This window comes from Brachyhypopomus gauderio, chromosome 12 (genome assembly GCF_052324685.1).
Source record: "Brachyhypopomus gauderio isolate BG-103 chromosome 12, BGAUD_0.2, whole genome shotgun sequence".
NCBI lineage: Eukaryota > Metazoa > Chordata > Actinopteri > Gymnotiformes > Hypopomidae > Brachyhypopomus > Brachyhypopomus gauderio.
The window spans coordinates 1,823,656-1,842,709 of NC_135222.1; the positions used below are offsets into that span (position 1 = coordinate 1,823,656).

Genomic DNA, 19,054 nt, shown 5'->3' on the forward strand with positions numbered 1-19,054 from the left:
ATGAGAGGCAGTCAAGTTGTATTCATGTTTCTTGTTATGGATAATGTCAGTTTGGTAGCAACATGGTAGAGAAGTGACTGCTGTTTGCCACTATCCTTCTTAGGCAATGGCACCACCTAGTGTTGAAACAGAACAGGTTTCAGGCATTCTGCTCAGTGTGAAAATGCAGAGTATTTTCTGAACAAATACACAGTTTCAGAACAGAGCAGAAAGCAAATTGTATTCAAACCAACAGAAAATCCTAGTGTTACAGAAATCTCAGCAGTAATGCTGACTGTACACCAAGAAAGATTGTTGTGTGGAATGTCTGCTTTGCTTTTGTTTTCAATTGCATGCCTGTGTTCACACATCCTGCCCCCTTTCATTGCTGCATGCCATACGTCACAGAACCATAACTTGTCCTAGAGGTGTTTTAAAAGAGGATACTTTATACTCTTATTAGAGTACATTTGCAAGCTTAGAAATGTACATTTACTCCATTATATCCCTCTATATTCGTCCCATCACGTGAAAAATACTGATTTGGTATTTCTAGAATAGGATAATAGGACTTGAGGTAGACAGCACAAGTATTTAAAACAATGCAGTCAGACAGAACATTTTTTATATGAATTTTGTGACAAAGGCTTAAGGCAGCCACTCTACCCATGAATCAAACCCAGGTCCATAAGGAGGTAGACATGAGGTCTGACTATTGGATCAAGTAGCCAGCCACCTGTCATAGTAGTTAGAACACCCATTTACCGTTCCTAAGTGACACAATCCTCCCCTTTGGTGAGTGATGGTTTCTGTCAGACCGTCTTCATCTCTGGGGAGCAGCTCCACATGTGAAGCTTGCCACATGTCCCTCTGTGCACAACTGCCCTTTTCCATGAGGACCATGCCCAATACCCTAATCAGGAGCCTAATCAGGCTTCACATCCCCTCACAGCAGGGGATGGTTCATAGGGCACATTCCCGATGGTGTCGCCGCCATCCAACTTGACACCTTGTGTGACAAAGGCTGAAGGAAGTCATCCTAGCTGGGATTTCAACCCAGATCCAAAAGTAAACCATGCGAGTTCTGACACATGGAACAAAGAGCCAGCTCCTTGGTGTGGCACCGGCACCCCTATTGCCTAATTCTAAAGTGGACTACGCCACCCCTTGGTTTACTCCAAGAGCACAGAGGAGCTCTGAATGAGTACAAACACACAGGTTACTTCTATAGAAAAGATACAAGTTCTTTATTAACCCTTGGTCACTATTAAAACTTGGCTGACTTAAAAATAAAACACAATTCTCTTTAATAAGTATGATCCCACAACTTTATAAAAAGAATAGAAATATAACTACGGTCTTCAAAAAGACCAGTAAGGGTTCAGTCCCTATTTGGCATGTGGCAACAGGAAGTGACACCTAGTGGCTAGTTGCCTAGGAATCTACCTAACCCAAGTGGATCTCAGCAGTGTCCAAGCGAAAAGCCTCCCGTGCTTGGCGATGTCCTCCCTTTCATACTCCTTGTCTCTAAGTTTCGATAACTCCCCAATCCTGGCTGCTTTCCATGAAAACCCACCTGCCCCCTTAGCCTGTCCGCCTGGTTATCTAAAAACTTGCTACACATCCTGCACTGAATAGGCCCATTCTGTTCTCCTCAAGGCCACTGAGGCCTCCTTACTCCTGCTTTCCCACAGTCTCCCTGAAAAACATTAAGTTGATACATTAAGTTATTCACCTTTAAATTTCTTTTTCCTTACAACTGGTAACAGTTAACGAAGACATATATTAAAGTATTTATTATATTTCTCGGTGTTTGCTCATGTTATTCTGGCCAAAGTACCATTTGTAGATTTTGTGGAAATTAAGATGTATAATTTTTGTTCGCTAATTCATGTCACTTCTTGTAGGGACTTGGATATCCCCGCTTGTAGGGACTTGGATATCCCCGCATGATAATGATTGAGCCGTAGCCGTTTTTCTCCGGTCACACTGTCTAAGCGAAATCAGTGATCGCAAGCGCGCTGTAAAAAAATAGCTGTTTTTATCGGTTTGTAGGAGGTTCTTCCCAGAGTTTTCGTAATATGATATTTAACTTGAAATACTTGAAATTTAACTTCACGTTTGGACTGTTCAAAAACTTTGTGGGACTGTTCAAAAGATATTAATAGATAACTGAACCGTTACATTATATTCTTGTTTATTGTTTCCTTAAGTTTTATCCCAGTCTGTACAGTTTAAGGTAGTTTTTTAAGGGTCCCAAGACAACGTGTTGGTCAGATGAACCATGATAACGGCGGGCACGGACTAGCCACATGCTAAAACTAGCGCACATTTCTTGATCACAAGATAAAAAAAAAAATAGGGCAGATTTAAATGTGAATATCTGCGGACTTCCGGTCGCCGCACACATGGAGTAGACGTACAACTATCGCGCTCCCACCTTTTTTTAAAACAAACTATTCTATTCAGCCCTGTTCTCACCACTTTAACCCCGCCAACTTGCTCGTGACTTTACCTTAACTGACTTTCGTCGAAAATGGCTTCGAAGTCCAGCCGGAACTTAAGAAAGGAGGAGAATAATACAAAAGATAGCTCACCTGCTAGCGGTCCCGACATGGACGCCCTGGCTGCTATGCTGGAGAGCCACAGAGCGGCCCTGTCGACCGAGTTCAGATCAGCTTTCTCCGGTCTCGAAATAAAGCTGGACGCTATACAATCCAAAGTAGAGGGACAGGAGCTACGGATCAAGTCCCTTGAAACGAATGCTAACACAGTTAGCGACCACATCAGAGCACTGGAAGAATCCTGTTCTGTCCTAACCAGTGACAATGCTAGGCTCACGGCTAAGCTAACAGACTTGGAGGGGCGCAGCCGCAGGAACAACATACGTATTATAGGCCTACCCGAGTCAATTGAAGGTTCCCAGCCCACGGAATTTTTCTCGAGTCTTCTGGTTGAAGTCCTGGGCGAGCATGTGCTCCCATCACCACCGGAATTAGATCGCGCACATCGCGCTCTCTCCTCTAAGCCTAAAGCCGGCGAGAAACCCAGATCAGTCGTAGTCTGCTTCCACCGATTTCACGCTCGGAACATGGTGATCCGCGAATCTCGCAAAATGAGGGGTAAACTTCAGTACCGAGGCACCCCGATACACATATTCGAAGATTACAGCCCCGATGTTCTGGAACAACAATCTGCATACCGCGAAGTCATGAGAGACCTGTACAATCTCGGTCTCAAACCCGCTCTTCACTTCCCAGCCAAGCTGTTCGTCACGACCGAGAATGCGGGCAAGAAGCAACTATCCACTCCCCAGGAAGCCCGTGAGCTGGTGGCCTCGTTCCGTCGATCCGCAGCAGAACCTCCGGCAGTGTAGCTACTTCCACGGGCGCTGGCGTTGTAAGGTCAGACTCCAGCACGACAGTGCGCTTTGGAGGCAGGAGCGGACGGGTTTATCCTGGCTCTAGAGGACGGGATTCAGGGACTTTGTGGAACTTTTACCAATTTGTCGTGAGTTGACCATTGTCATTAAGAGTCTGTCTTCATTTTAGTCTTGCCGTTTTCGGCGAATGTTCTACTTAGTTCTGTTGGCGATATGTTTACACCACGCTCAAAGTCTTAACATTTATATCCTTTCAGTGCTTATTCAGCTATCTTAATTTTTTTTCCTTTTTTTTCTTTTCTCTCTCCTCCAACTTGTATTGTTCCTACGAGAAGAGTCTTTTTATACAAAGTTTCTACATAATTGTTCATACTGAACAGAAAGAAACAGTATTTATAAAGAGTGGTAGAGGCCACATTTTACGAGTAAGATATTTCAGTTTTGCAATATCAGGGCTGCTTCTTAACCAAGGGAATTGTGCGCTTAAGTACCGTAAGTACAGTGATTGTCAGTGGAGGCTACATTTGGGGTAGCTCCCTGAGGGGTAGGGTTAGGAGTTCTTTTTTAGTTTCCTTTCGGTTTATTTTTGTGAAATTTAACACTACCGCAACTTTTCCTTTCTATCTTGACAGCATAGATCCACCCAACTATACATGGATAGTTGATAATACATAATACATCCACAAATGCGCAGGGGGCAGGTTTTAAGCTGGTCAGCTGGAATGTGAGGGGTCTAGGTCATGCCGTTAAGAGAGCCAAAGTATTTAAATACCTTAAGTCCTTAGCAGCCGACATAATGTTCCTACAAGAAACGCACATCAGGCACAGTGCTAAGGGAGGTCTCAAGGTCAGCTGGGCAGACCAAATATATCAAGCCAACTTTAGCTCCAAAGCAAGGGGTGTAGCAATTTTATTTAGGAAAAACGTCCCTTTTATTCATTCCTCTACAATCACAGATCCTAATGGTAGGTTTCTCATTGTGCTGGGCACTTTAAATGCTGTACCTGTAACATTTGTTAATATTTATGCGCCTAACTTTGATGACCCTCTATTCTTTCAGAAGGTTTTCGATGCTATTCCAAACATTTTAGAAACAAACATTATAGTCGGAGGAGACTTTAACTGTATATTGGATCCTCTTCTGGATAAGCAGTCTCCTAAGTTTTCCCAACAGTCCAACTCTAGTGTTCGCCTAAACACATTGATAGACAATTTAAATTTGGTAGATATCTGGAGACTTTTAAATCCTACCGGCAGAGACTATTCTTTTTTCTCTCCAGTTCACAAATCCTCCTCGTGCATCGACTACTTCCTACTAGACTCTAAACTGATATCAACCGTCGCAACTGTAACGTACCATCCCATCACTATATCCAACCACGCTGCTTTGTCCATGAAGCTGCAAATCGGTAAATCTAGAGCTAGAAGCCGTCAGTGGAGCCTTGACCCGAAACTCTTGTCAGATAAACTGTTCACTGACTATATGCAAGAGCGGATTTCCTATTTTATTAGGGAGAATGATACAGGGGACGTCAACGACTCAATATTGTGGGAATCTTTAAAGGCTGTGCTTAGAGGTCATGTTATTGCGTTTGTTTCTAACAAGAGAAAAGTGGAGAACCAAAGACTGAAAGATATAGAAAAGGCCCTGCTAACCCATGAAAACACTTATAAGTCCAACCCCAACGATGCCACCTTAGAGTTAATCACCAAATTAAAATATGAGTACAACACCGTTCTGTCACACAGAGTCAGCTCACTCCTAGCCAAAACCCAACAAAAATACTTTGAATTAGGAGATAAACCCCATAGGCTACTTGCCAGGCAACTGCGACACTCACAAGCTTCCCATGCAATCCATAGGGTTAGAGATGGCACAGGCGTAGACATCACAGATCCTGTAGAGATAAATAAATGCTTTGCGCAGTTCTATAGTGATCTGTACCAATCCAAGTCTAAAACTAAAGATCCACAGACCATGAAACAATTTCTGGATAATATTCTGCTCCCTACATTAGATAAACAGGCAGCTGGGTTAATGGAAGCCGATATTACATTAGATGAAATTAAAACAGCCATATCTCAATTTCCTAATAATAAAGCCCCCGGCCCAGATGGGTTTGTTATTGAATTTTACAAAGCACACCTACCAACCCTTACACCACTGCTCTTACGCATGCTCAATCACGCCAAGGAAACTTCTGTTTTACCCCCCTCGCTCTACATAGCAAATATTGCTTTGATTTTAAAAAAAGATAGAAACCCCCTAGAGATGTCATCATACCGTCCTATATCTCTTCTTCAAATGGAAATGAAAACATTAAGCAAAGTATTAGCGAATAGACTGTCTAAACATATAGGCAGCCTATTACACTCCGACCAAACTGGATTTGTTCCTGGTCGACACATATACTCTAACTTGCGTCGCCTTTTCAATGTTATCTATCATAAGCACAGTGTCGAGTCTGTTGTGATTGCTCTAGATGTGGAAAAGGCCTTCGATCATATCGAATGGGAATTCATGCTATTCACCTTAGAACAGTTTGGCTTTGGCCAAAATTTCACCAATTGGATTCGCATTATGTATGCTCACCCTCGAGCCTCAATCATCACTAACGGTGACATCTCAGAGTCTTTTCCTCTCCAGAGAGGCGTCCGCCAAGGCTGTTCCTGTTCACCATATCTTTTCAATCTAGCTATAGAAGTACTGGCCAGTAAAATTAGAGCGAGTCCTGAGATCAGTTCAGTTATTATAAACGACACGGCTCATAAACTGTCTCTATTCGCAGACGACACAACAATATTTCTATCACGGCCCAAATCATCTATTCCTCCGCTATTGCACCTAATTGAAACCTATGGGAGTTTCTCAGGTTATAAGATTAACTGGGAGAAAAGTCAACTGATGCCCATATCAGATGAAGTAGACTTAGATTTTCTAGGTACAACGCCATTTAAGATTACCAAGGACCACTTCAAAACTTTGGGCATAACAGCTACTCGAGAACATTCACAGCTTCTGAAATTCAACTGGGAATCCAAGATAGCACAACTAAAACATAATATTGAATTCTGGAACACATTACCCATCTCTATGGTTGGTCGTATTAACGCCATAAAGATGGTCGCCCTTCCCAGATTTCTTTATACCTTTCAGTGTATTCCTGTGTTTATTCCCTGTTGTTACTTTAAGAAGTTGGACTCTATTATAACATCTTTTATCTGGAACAACAAAACAGCCAGAACGTCCAAAAAAAATCTATGTAAAGACAAGGCAAAGGGAGGATTCGGATTGCCACAATTCAAACTATACTACTGGGCAGCCAACTTAAACGCGCTAGCCTTTTGGCGTGAATGTTTGTCGAGAGACAGTGGACACGAGAACAGACCCGCATGGCTTCAGATCGAACTGGCAACCTGTGGTAGCACATCACTCTCGGCACTTCTCAATAACCCTGCCAAGATAAAAATACCAACTTACATTAACAACCCTGTTATATTGCACTCCTTAAAAATTTGGAGACAAATTCAGTCATTTCTCAATTTGCCAAAAATATACTTAGATAGCCCCATCTGCCATAATCACGCCTTTCCTCCTGCCTTATCAGACCCTGTTTTTTCCATATGGAAAGACAGAAACATTATCACAATGAAAGATCTCTACGTAGAGGGAAACCTGGTGTCCTTTCATCAGTTTCAATCAATCAATCAATCAATCAAAGTTTATTTGTATAGCGCTTTTCACAACACATGTTGTCACAAAGCGCCTTACAGGATTTAAAAGGTTAACAATACTACGGGTCCAGAACCCTAATGAGCAAGCCAAGGGCGACAGTGGCGAGGAAAAACTCCCTAAGATAGTGGGGAATAGGAAGAAACCTCGGGAGAACCAAGACTCAAAAGGGAACCCATCCTCCATTGGGCGGCCCGTTAACACACAGATTACACAAAATACAGACAAATACACAAGTCACACACAAATCACACAATCAGACTAAGTAAAGGTAAAAATGAAAGTTCTGGGTTATGATATTGTCACTGTAAATGTCTGTTGATGAACGCCAGGCTTTCATTCCGTGTCGGAGCAGCGATGCTGGTATTGTAGGCTCCGACTGCAATGTTACTCTCCAGGTGAACCTCGGAGAAAAGATACGAGATGTAGTAAATATGTAACAGATTAATCAAAGGCCAAACTAAACAGATGAGTCTTTAATCGAGTTTTAAACATTGAGACTGTGTCTGAGTCCCGAATAGAGGCAGGAAGATTATTCCACAATTGTGGAGCTTTAAAAGAAAAGGCTCTTCCACCTGCTGTGATCTTTTTGATCCTAGGAACAGTTAATAACCCTGCGTCCTGCGAGCGAAGTGAACGCGCTGGGTTATATTGTTCAATAAGTTCACTAAGATAGTCTGGAGCTAAGCCATGCAGCGTTTTATATGTTAATAAAAGTATTTTATAGTCAATACGGAATCTAATTGGCAGCCAGTGTAATGACGATAGTACGGGACTAATGTGATCAAACTTTTTAGTTTTTGTTAAAACTCGTGCTGCTGCGTTCTGAACCAGCTGGAGTTTGTTTATCGATTTACCAGAACATCCAGCTAGGAGACTGTTGCAATAATCTAAATGAGAGGATATGAATGCATGGATTAGTTTTTCTGCATCACTAATATTTAATATGTTTCTAATTTTGGCAATGTTGCGCAAGTGAAAGAACGCTACCCTAGTTATATTATTAATATGTGTATCGAACGAGAGATCTGGGTCTATTGTGACGCCCAAGTTCTTTACCTCTGCGCTGGAGGTTATAGTAAAAGAATGTAGATTCAATGCTGCATTATGTATCTTGTCTCTCGCAGCCCTAGACCCAACTATTATCAATTCTGTTTTATCGGCATTTAGTGCTAGAAAGTTACATGCCATCCAATGTTTTATCTCTTCTACACATTTCTCAATCTTACTGTTTGCGCCTAAATCATCGGGTTTTGCCGATAAATATAGCTGAGTGTCGTCTGCGTAGGAATGGAAACTGATGTCATGCTTATGCATAATTTCGCCTAAGGGTAACATGTACAGTGTGAATAGAAGTGGTCCTAGGACTGTCCCTTGTGGGACACCATATTTAACCTGCACAGATTTAGAGGTTTTATTATTAACACTTACACATTGGAAGCGGTCAGTTAAATATGATCTAAACCAGGAGAGTGCGACTCCTTTAATACCTACTGTGTTTTCTAGTCTATCCAGCAAAATGTTGTGGTCTACAGTATCAAAAGCTGCACTAAGATCCAACAGTATAAGGAACGAGACGAGCCCATTATCGGCCGATATTAGTAGATCATTCACTACCCTGAGTAAGGCTGTTTCAGTGCTGTGGTTTGGTCTAAATCCTGATTGGAACTTTTCATGGATACTATTTGATTGGAGATAGTGGTTTAACTGATTGGAAACTGCTTTTTCTAAAATTTTAGAGATAAATGGGAGATTAGAAATGGGTCTATAGTTGGCTAAAATCTGCGGATCGAGATTCTGTTTTTTAATCAAGGGTCTAATTACGGCGCATTTTTTTCAGCAGTCTCATGGTCTACCATCATCACATTTCTACAGATTTCTCCAAGTCAGAGATTTTCTTAGGACGCATTTACCGCAGTATGTGCACCTGCCTAAACACAATACACTGGATAGCATCCTTCGCCATGTACCTGGTACCAAGGGATCAGTTTCCTTCTTCTACGATGTGTTACAGGCCCGCGTGACGGTGCCTATTGATAAGCTGAAAAGCGATTGGGAGCAGGAGCTTGATGTGCAAATATCCAACGAATTGTGGAAGTCTATAAATGCTAGACATACACTAATTCAATTCAAGGTAGTCCACAGACTCCACTATTCTAAGACTCGGCTTCACACTATATACCCTGACACTTCGCCGATTTGCGACAAATGCAAACAAGAGCACGGTACACTGGCCCATCAGTTTTGGTCCTGCCCTAAACTAAATTCCTTTTGGTCTCTCATATTTCATTACCTATCGAAGGCCTTCAATAAAACGCTAATACCAGATCCCCTATTGGCCATGTTCGGAATTACAGTATCTAACCCCCACATAAATAAATATGAAGGCCAAGCGGTCTCCCTCTGTATACTGCTAGCCAAACGTCTCATTCTGCAGCAGTGGAAGTCAGAAACCAGCCCACTGTTTCAACAGTGGCTCAGGGACCTGGGTAATGTGCTGCACATGGAGAAAATTCGCTATAATCTTATAAACAAAGACAACATTTTCCTGAGAACATGGCAACCCCTGCTCAATAAATGGGCGACATCCTAGGTGTTAGTGTTGATCCTTTTTTGCCACCCCCTGCGCTTGAATCTTGAATCATAAGGGTCTGAACCAGTCCTGTCTAGTAATTATTGACATTTAACGCACATATTGTAGTCTGTCAAGAGATTTTTTTAATTTTATTTATTTATTTATTTTTTTATTTTATTATTATTTTTTTTCCTTTTTGAGGTGCTAGAGGGTTTGATTGGGTTTAGGGGTGGGGTGGGTGTGGGATGGGTCTTAGGTGGTATGAGGTTTGGTAGTTGGGCGGTCGGCGTGTATGAGTGTGTTGTGGATCCTTCTTTGTTTAAAAATGAAGATTCAACTATGTTTATTCCTTGTCTTGTATGACCTGTATCTATTCTTCACAAAAAAAAAAAAAAAAAGTGAATATCTTTGGACTGGCTTGATCAAATTTGACAATTAAGGCATCTTTTTTTTGTTACATTGTGCTGCATCTAATACAACTATTTTAAATGTGATTAAGTAATGTTTAAAAAAATGTCCAAGTCACTACTTCTTGTATCCCAAATATTTTGTTCACTAATTCATGTCACTTCTTGTACCCCAAATCTCAGGCAGTACTTCTCCACCATTCAACCAGTCCACTTTGTCACACTAACGTGCCCCAGTCCTTGGCTTTCAATAACGTCTGCGTTCTCAACGTCCCGGAGGGAACATTCTCCGTTGCGGTAGCACACTCACGCCGACCACACGGATCCACACAGCGTCTCAATTCCAATCGTATATCTTGCTTTATTTTCTCTCCCACTGCCGCCAATGTTGCGACTACCATGCACGGATGTAGCTCAGCTATTGCTAACTAGCCCCCCCTCCCTTTTTAGCTGCCCTTATATCTGCTAGTCCAAAACAACCACAGGAAACTCAACCAATGCCTTTTTGCAACCAATTAAACATGGCCTTCAGCCCCTACCTGCTACATTAGGATAATGTTGGGATATTTTCTCCTGACCCAGATAGGCCCCAACACTGCTCCGATGAACCGATTGGTTTTGACTGAGTTACCAAAGCAAAGTCTTAACACCAAAAGTTCTTTTAGATCAATTTATATGGAATATAAGTGAGTACAAAATAGCCAAAGTATACATGGTACAAACTCTCCAGTGCACTGGACAATGTCCTCATGACGCATAAGCAAATAAGACCTAATAAACGTATCTCTGTTCATTGTGGCATAAATCTAAACAATCAAAGTATATACAGTTTCAGGGAACTGTTACTGCCTCTCTCCTTGTATCTGCAATGTATGCGCTTAGACCAGTAGGGTTTGCAAATGAATGAATGAAAACGTGCGCACCATTAACAATTCGTGCGCACGAATTACTAAATCGTGACCACGAGTTTAATTAAAACGTGCGCACGATTAAAACAAAACGTGCGCACGAATTGTTAATTGTGCGCACGAATTAATAAATCGTAAGCAGTGATACAAAAAACGTGCGCTCGAATGGTAAAACGTTCCCTTTTTTGACCCATGTCCCCTCCCGGGCTCGGTAGTTTGCTCTGTTTTCTGCACTGATCTATTGGTCTGTGTAGTGGACTGGTGGAAAAATAAACAAGATGTTGAAGTTTATGCTTATGTTCATTGATTCATTCATCATTCAAACTTAAATTAATATTTCTCATGTTAAATATTGAAATGCGATTAAAATGCGATTAATTTTGATTAATTAATTACAACGCTTCGAATTAATTTGATTAATTTTTAAAATTAATATATATCTATATATTTTAATATATATACACACATATATATATATTAGCGGTGTCAATTCCAGGTTCCGCGATTAAAAGTCCTCACCGTAATTTTTTGAGCTCTTGACTTTTTGTGTACCCTTTTATCAAGCGATGTAATAATTTTTTGTGGTAATATGGTGTATGTGGTATTTCCTTTTTTTTACTTTTTGAACTGATACTTCAGGAAGTCGTAGTATAGTTGTAATCTACAGGTGGTCGCCCACCCCTTTAAAGAAGACGAAAATATTGAAGGTTCTTCAGGAAATCTTTGATCAGTACAATATTTGTCAAGCAAATAATTTACAAAAGAACTTAGAAAATACACGAGTCAGTTTTCTTTTGGGATGCTGTATATTTATTTTACATAATACACTTTGTTATATTCTAATGAAAGAGTCCTTTTTTGAACAATTTTGCAATAATGGCACACACACCTAAGATAGATATAAGATGTCTGTCTTATAGTGCAGCATATCGATCATTTTCAGTGGACAGGCAAATCGGAAGAGGCACATTTTTCCTTGACAGTGTCATCTAAAATTAAGAATGAACAGCATTTAAAATAATAAATACATTAAAGTATTGAAATATCACATTGTGCTATGCCATGAAGAGAATGTTTCTCACCTTTGGACACCTGAAAATAATGTTTACAGAGTCCTGATCTGAAATAGAGACGATCAAGACAATCTGTCTGTTCTTGTTATTGGTTGTGTCAACAGAAATTCCAACCAAAGGCGCTACCACTGTAATGTAGTCTGATGCCCTAATGTAGGAAAAACAAAGAGGAAAGCAAAGAAAAATGTAAGTGTGATTCAGTTTATCACAGTGAAAGACATTTGATGTTTTGATCTTCATTAATGTACCTCCTGGTGTAGATGCTGAGAATGTTCAGGATTTCTGGGAGTCTTTCCCACTTCAACTTCAAACGGGCAGCAAGTTTTGACTCATGCAGGCCGGTCTCAATTTTGGCATGTACAGAATATTCCTGGCAATCTACTCCCCACGCAAGCTTGGCCTAATAGGAAAGAGTCATGCCCAATCTAAGTTCAATACATGTACATTTGCAAAAGTTGGTGTCTTGTCTTGAAAACTGCTACAGAAAACCAAACTTACAGCGATTTTATGCTTGCTTGGCAGAACACCATCAGCACAGATCTTCCATTTGTCATTTTGCGCAGTTGAGGAAAACACAATCTGGACTCTTGAAGTGGACTTGTCCAAGTAAGCAGCAAGCTGATATCCCAGTGCACGGTCAGTTCTAACAGCACGAGCAATGATGGCAAAGGCAGGTGGAACAGAATCTCCAAGTAATTTAGCCTACAAGTGTAAAGAGACTCTTTAGCACTTAAAGTGGTGCTCATGGACCTAAAATTTTGCCTTGTGTTGGTCATATTTAAAATCACAACATGAGACTTTATGGTACCTGTTTCTCAAAACTGGAGCTGCTGGTGCCTGCCACTTCCTCTAAGGCCAAATACTGCCACAAAAGCAGAAAACTCATTATTTAATACATCTGTCGGTTTAGACACTATTATTAAATCTTCTTTAAATATTTTTATGTTTGAAAACCTTGTTCTTATGGAATTGCTGGAAGCTTCCACGTGTAGAAGTGGCCTAAGAAAAAATAATGAATGACTCAAGATTGTTTCTGTAGAAGGTCAGAAATAAAAATAAGCACTGGAAGACCACATACATCCTGAAATCAGTGATTCACTCTAAACTTACCTCAGACGTGCGAGCACTGGATGAACTACTGGAACTACTGGAACTTCTGGATCTCTTAGAACTGCTGGAACTGCTGGAATTACTGGGACTCTGATTGCTGCTGATTGAGGAAGAGGAGCTCGATGAGCTTGACCCGATGTTCTTCAGTCCAGCCTTCAGCATTTCCCTCAACCTCAACAGGACGTTACGTTCTTCTGAGCCTTCACCTTGATCAAGGCTAATTCCTTTACTCAGCTTTTCAGCTGCCTCAGGACCAAGTTGGACCTCAAGCTCCAGTCTTTCAAGGGCAGGGCCATCAGCTAAAGTGAACATGAGAGTAAGTTTGCCATATTTTTATACCTATAGGTAAAATATCACAACAGATCTTATTCAAGGTTTACCCTGAGAAATTACCTTTTGACACTGAAATGCGAACTGTGTGGTGTCCAACAATGTAGTAAATAAGATCGTTGTGAATAAAGCGAGCGTTGCGGAAGGAAATGTCTAGGCATGCCTTCGTGCGAATTTTGGGGATGACACCACACACTGTCTTTTGAAACGAAGTAGGGATCCAAGTGGGCTGAGCATCAGAGGGCGCTGGAGGTGCCAGAGACACAACCCTCTGACTAGGGAGGTCCTCAACGTTCCTGGCTACAGCCACAGTCTCAAAGCTGTTGGAGCAGGTTACAGTGACAAATTAAAGCTGACGATATGCAAGATCTAAATGGATCTTATTACGTATATTAACAGTTTTATTAAATGCTTTATGTTTTTTAGAATAGAAATACAATAAAGACATTTTTCCATTACCTAATGGTTGCAACATGATCAGGACATTCAACAGGTACAAGCTCCACCTTGAAATTATTCTTTGGAAGGTCAGCTTTTACACTAAGTTTTCCTGGCACATTTATATGGATCTTTCCTTTGGCTATTGCAGCAGCCTGAATGAAGGCAGTGTTAACTCCAATTACAGCAAATGTCTGCATGACAATACTGAAAGAAAAACAATGGGAACATTTTGATGGTGTTTTACTGGCTTGTATTCTGAGTCAGTTGAAAGGTGTCTGTGGTACTGTACCTTGGTCTGGCCTCAGCATGCAGCTGAATATTAGTCTTCCTCAAGTGGTCAAGAGTGATGGGCTCTGTTTGCTTATGTAAATGAGGTGTGATGGTTGCCTGAACTAAAAGATATCAAGGAACACCTTTAATCAAACAGAACTAATAACGTGCATTGTTCAAGCCAGGATGTGATGTTGAAGTGAAGCCCTACCATTGATAGATGCTGCAGCAACAGCAGCAGTGTAATGACTGAACTCCATCGGCAGACCAACAGCAGTGGGAAGGATGCGACGCACCTCAGCTGGCATCATGGGCTTGGAGTACTGGACATCAATCCCAATCTGAAGTGCCCTAACAATCTCCCTCAGGTATTCACGTTTCCCTGTAGCAACCTCCACAGAGCGAATGACAGATTAGTTTTAGCACGTAAATAATCATTACTTTTTTAATAAAATAATTGCATAATTAAATACCTGTGCTGCTTGTTCCATGACACTTTCAATTAGGTGTTTGTCAATTTGGCCAAAAGCAATTTCTTGTCCGAGGAGTTTGACGTACATGGAAGCCAGTGGCTGATTTGTTGGCAACAAATTTCTCCAATCCTTCAATTTGGAGAGGAATAACAAAGTAAATATGTGATGAAGTAGATACAGATTAATCTATTGAAATTAATTGAATTCAATGTTAATGTTGTCTTCTTGCCTTCATGATGTGCTTTATCTTGGTCATCCAGTCAGTGTTCTCATTACCAGCTTGGATTTTCGTCACAACTTGCTGGAGTCCCTCTGTTCTCACACCAACCTGGATGAAAGAATAAGTGGTCATTCCAGTTGTAGAATAAAAATCTCACCATTTAAATGAGTGCACTGACACCCTCAAACAGTGCGCGTCCTACCTCAAGAACATCAGAAGCAGCTCCAGCCAGGTAGGCACGTGATTTTGCCACAACAGCTCTGGGCACGATGTTGGCACCATCATTGATTATGAAAGCGCTACCAGCAGCACCAAGCATAACAGGAGCTTTGAAGGTAAAATAAACATTTATTCCTCAGCGATAAAATCATTTACTTATTTTACTGTAATTTACCGTCTTTGGAAAAATAGCAAAGTTTTTTAACACTTACACAAATAAACGTCAGCACGGAAGGCTCTGCTGAAACGGAAGCTCAGTCTGTCCAGTCTGGGACTTAAGATTCTGATGGCAACATTAGCTGCAGCAGCCCTGTAAGATTCACAGTAGTCATTTCTGGGTTGCAGTTTAAAGTTCAACAATATAAGTTATAATTTGAAAAGTGAGACATTCTTACACATTGACGAAATCAGGGGCCATGCTTCTTGTCAGAGACTTCATGTGAGAGTAAGTAAAGCTGGTGACTTGCATGCTGGGTTCCTTATCCAAGGCATCAGCAATAGTGGACATAAGAGCTACTGAAGGCTTGGTATCAAAGAGCAGAATACAGGCAACCATACGCAGTTCAGGATGAAGAGTCTTATCCATATACAGTTGAAGTGCCACCGTCTGGACCTAAAACAGAGCAATTAGACTGAGCTCCAGGTTGAAAATGTGCTAAAATGCATATTATGATCAATCATCATGGGATGCTTACCATGTTTGGTTCTGTCTTGGCAATTCTCCTAAGGGCCAAGATGGCATTATCTTTCACTTTCATGGGTAAGTTTGCAGCTGCAGATCCAAATCCTGGGAGGAGTTTCATGATGGGCTTAATGCTAGATGGGTGGCCTGCATTGCCAAGAACCTTCAGTGCCAGGGTGAGTTCATGCATATCAGCTCTGGAAGTAGCCTCAGCAACAATGTCATGGATCGGCTGAGGAGAAAAATTCAGAGATTAAATGTGTTTGTTTTTAGACCAGGTCCATTAGAATTAATGAACATTGAAATGAAAATGTTCATCACACTGAACAGTATAATTGTTTCCTCTCTTGATCTCAGATCATGTTTCCAAATTACGTTTGTCCACATTATTATATTTGATACCATTTGATACCTATTAAGAAAAGTAATTGAATCTAAAGGAGATGATTTATACACATAAATCAGACGTTTTACCTTCAGGAGATCAGCAGGACATGAAGGAACTTCAGCACAGTATCTGGCAATCATGGAACCATAGCCCAGCATGATCAACTCACGCAGCATTGCAATCGATTTGATTTTCGGGTCCAAAGCCAGACTCTGTCCAACATAGCAGAAAGTCAGAAGGTTTTTTAGCATTTATAAGTGTCAGCTGAACTTCATTTACCATAAGGATAAAAGTATCTACTCACAGCAGTCATGCGGAGAGTGTCAGGATTAGCCTTGACCATGTGCAAAGTGAACAGAAGGCCCTGGATGAGTTCTGGCTTGGTTAGCTCATCAGCTTGGAACTTGTGATTGATGAATCTCAAAGCTACTGGTGTACCAATCACAGGTATCGTATCCAGAATCCATCGTCTACCAGAAGAAGAGTTTTAGAAAAGCACAAATCAAGCTGCACTGTATTTCATTGAAATGTTCTAAGGAATTTTACCTGTAATCATGCTTGGTCTTGTACTGAGCCCAAATTGCCTCAATATCATCCATAGTTGCAAAACGCAGGAGTTGCACAAGCTGAACATACTTCAGGGGAGCATCGTCATGGACTTTATTTACATTGTTTTCAACCAGATGTTTCAAGACCTCCACAATCTGAAAGTAAGGGAAATGGCTGAAGTTTTGATGGCATAATAAAATTACACTTGTAAAAGAACAAAATGTTTCTTTCAGAAAAATTCATGAAAACATATTCATGCATGTTAATGTACATGAGCAATGATACCTGAGCCTGTACATTGTTGATCTTCAGAAGCTGAATAGGGGTTTGAAGTATCTCAGTGCCAAACTCGTAACGTAGGTTTCCACGGGCTGAATACTGGTCATTGCTAGGAGCGGTGGGCTTGTTCTGCACCTCCAGTAAGTTCAACGTTTGGCTGGTGTGAAAAATTACTTTTCAGATTTTTCATACAATATTTTATCAATGTAGTGACAGGATGGAAAATATGAGACGATAGATCATACTTGGCTCTCATCTGTGCTGCTCCATTCAGTGTATTGAATGCTGAAAACTCATGGACCTCTTCAACTCTAGCCTCAGAGACCACAGGTTGAGCATCAATGAACTTCATGTCGTACGTGTAGGTTGCAGTTCCAGTCTGACTCTTAAGTCTCTGTGATGAGAACAGAATGAGTTCTAGAAGGTGTACACTTTACCAGTTTTAATGCTCATTTAAAAATACTGAACTCATTGATAATGTTTGATCTCACCTGCTGGCATTCAACACATGTCTCAAGATAGGCCAAACCGATATCCTTGATCACCCTTTCATGGCAATCGGTCAGGTCTTTGGACTTGGTCACAGCAATGTGATTGGTTCTTCCATCTTCTCTGATCATATAATGGGTCTTGCAGACACCCTGGGTTCCATCCTTGGAAAATGAAATGATTTGAGCTGAGATGGTAGATCAGAATATGACTGAAACATCAAGAGATATTAAAAGAAATGTGTTCTCGTACCTCATGCAGTTCATAGACGTGCTGGGTCTTCTTCAGGTTGAGCTGAAAGATGTTGAGGATACCTCTGTGCAGGTTCAGAACAGTAGAGGAAACTCCAGCAGGGGCAAATACTTTTCCAACCACACCATTAGAGTACTCAAATTTGATGGGAGTTACAAGCTGACTCTTCAGTGCTGATGTGAGTTTAGTGGCAGGAGTGAAAGAATCCTCAGGCCAGACACCAGAGTACTCAAAGAGCTTGGGTTCCAAGAGCTGAACACAAAAGGATCCCAAATCTTTGTTAGAGTTTCTTAAAAGCACAAACTAGCCATGCATGTGTTGATGACATAGCCACAGTTCCTATTTCATGCAATGACAAATTATTTTACCTTCAGGACGCATATGTTCTGAGCTGTAGAACTGATGAGAACTTTGCTGCTGATTTTCACACCAGCCTTGGCCAGGCCCTCCTGAGGCACACCACCCAAGATCCGACCCTCATAGTTGTACACAAAGGTCTTACCGGCAACAAAGTCTGGAACTTATGAAATACATTTCATCTTTGAAATACCTTAAATAATAATGTCTGAGTGTGTCAAAAATGAGAATAAACTTATGTTTATAAAAAAAAACACTTACCTAGGTTAATCTGTTGACTTGCTAAATAAAGTAAGAAAATAATAGATAATTAACAATTTTGTAAAGATGTGCAACTCGATTACAGATTCCAATTAGTGTTTCTGAGGAAATTAAACCATTATCTGATCATAACTTACCCACAAGGGCCACAGTCAAGGCAAGCACAACAGCTCTCATGGCTGGTTATCCAGTGGTGGATCCTCAGAGAGGGTGCCTTTTTATATAATCAGTTTTGATGTGTAAAGAGTTATTTTCAAATGAATTATTAACTCATGAATCCCAATAGAGATGGTCATGATGGTTGTTTAACCAACTTACACAAATCAATGATTTTAAGGTCATGATCACCTGATCTCATGTCATGTATTCTCATGTTGAGAATAATGTGAGAAGTTTATTGTGTAGTTTTAAAATAATATATTGAGAGAAACATTTGGTTTTTGAGGGAGATTTGTTTTATGGTATTTTTGTCATATCTTAGAGTAGTAATGACAATCCAAGCAAGCCTTTATAAGTAGTTCAAACACCATCCTTGATGTTTGTCATGAACCTGAATGAGAAAATGCCAACAGTGTTAAAAACAAAAAAAATTAAATGTTTTGCCATGCCTATACTATACTATACTACTAAAGACTATACTATGGAATGCAAGTGAGAATATTAAATCTGTTTACATA

General features: G+C 40.7%; 1 protein-coding gene across 1 annotated transcript; it reads right to left on the reverse strand.

Annotated features, from left to right (window-relative positions):
- Window positions 1–11,777: 11,777 nt before the first annotated feature.
- On the reverse strand, window positions 11,778–18,606 carry LOC143528570 (vitellogenin-like). Its single transcript, XM_077024329.1, has 27 exons — window positions 18,515–18,606; window positions 18,378–18,398; window positions 18,128–18,279; window positions 17,760–18,011; window positions 17,510–17,671; window positions 17,264–17,412; window positions 17,025–17,175; window positions 16,737–16,894; window positions 16,495–16,660; window positions 16,277–16,402; window positions 15,816–16,034; window positions 15,516–15,733; window positions 15,333–15,430; window positions 15,104–15,228; window positions 14,911–15,009; window positions 14,682–14,810; window positions 14,420–14,600; window positions 14,228–14,330; window positions 13,957–14,142; window positions 13,561–13,817; window positions 13,168–13,466; window positions 13,012–13,056; window positions 12,866–12,919; window positions 12,556–12,759; window positions 12,306–12,457; window positions 12,067–12,205; window positions 11,778–11,973 (listed from the first exon to the last, which is right to left on the reverse strand). The coding sequence occupies exons 1-27, from the start codon at window positions 18,552–18,554 to the stop codon at window positions 11,899–11,901; spliced, it is 3,960 nt and encodes a 1,319-aa protein (XP_076880444.1). The 5' UTR covers window positions 18,555–18,606; the 3' UTR covers window positions 11,778–11,898.
- Between the last annotated feature and the right edge of the window lie 448 nt (window positions 18,607–19,054).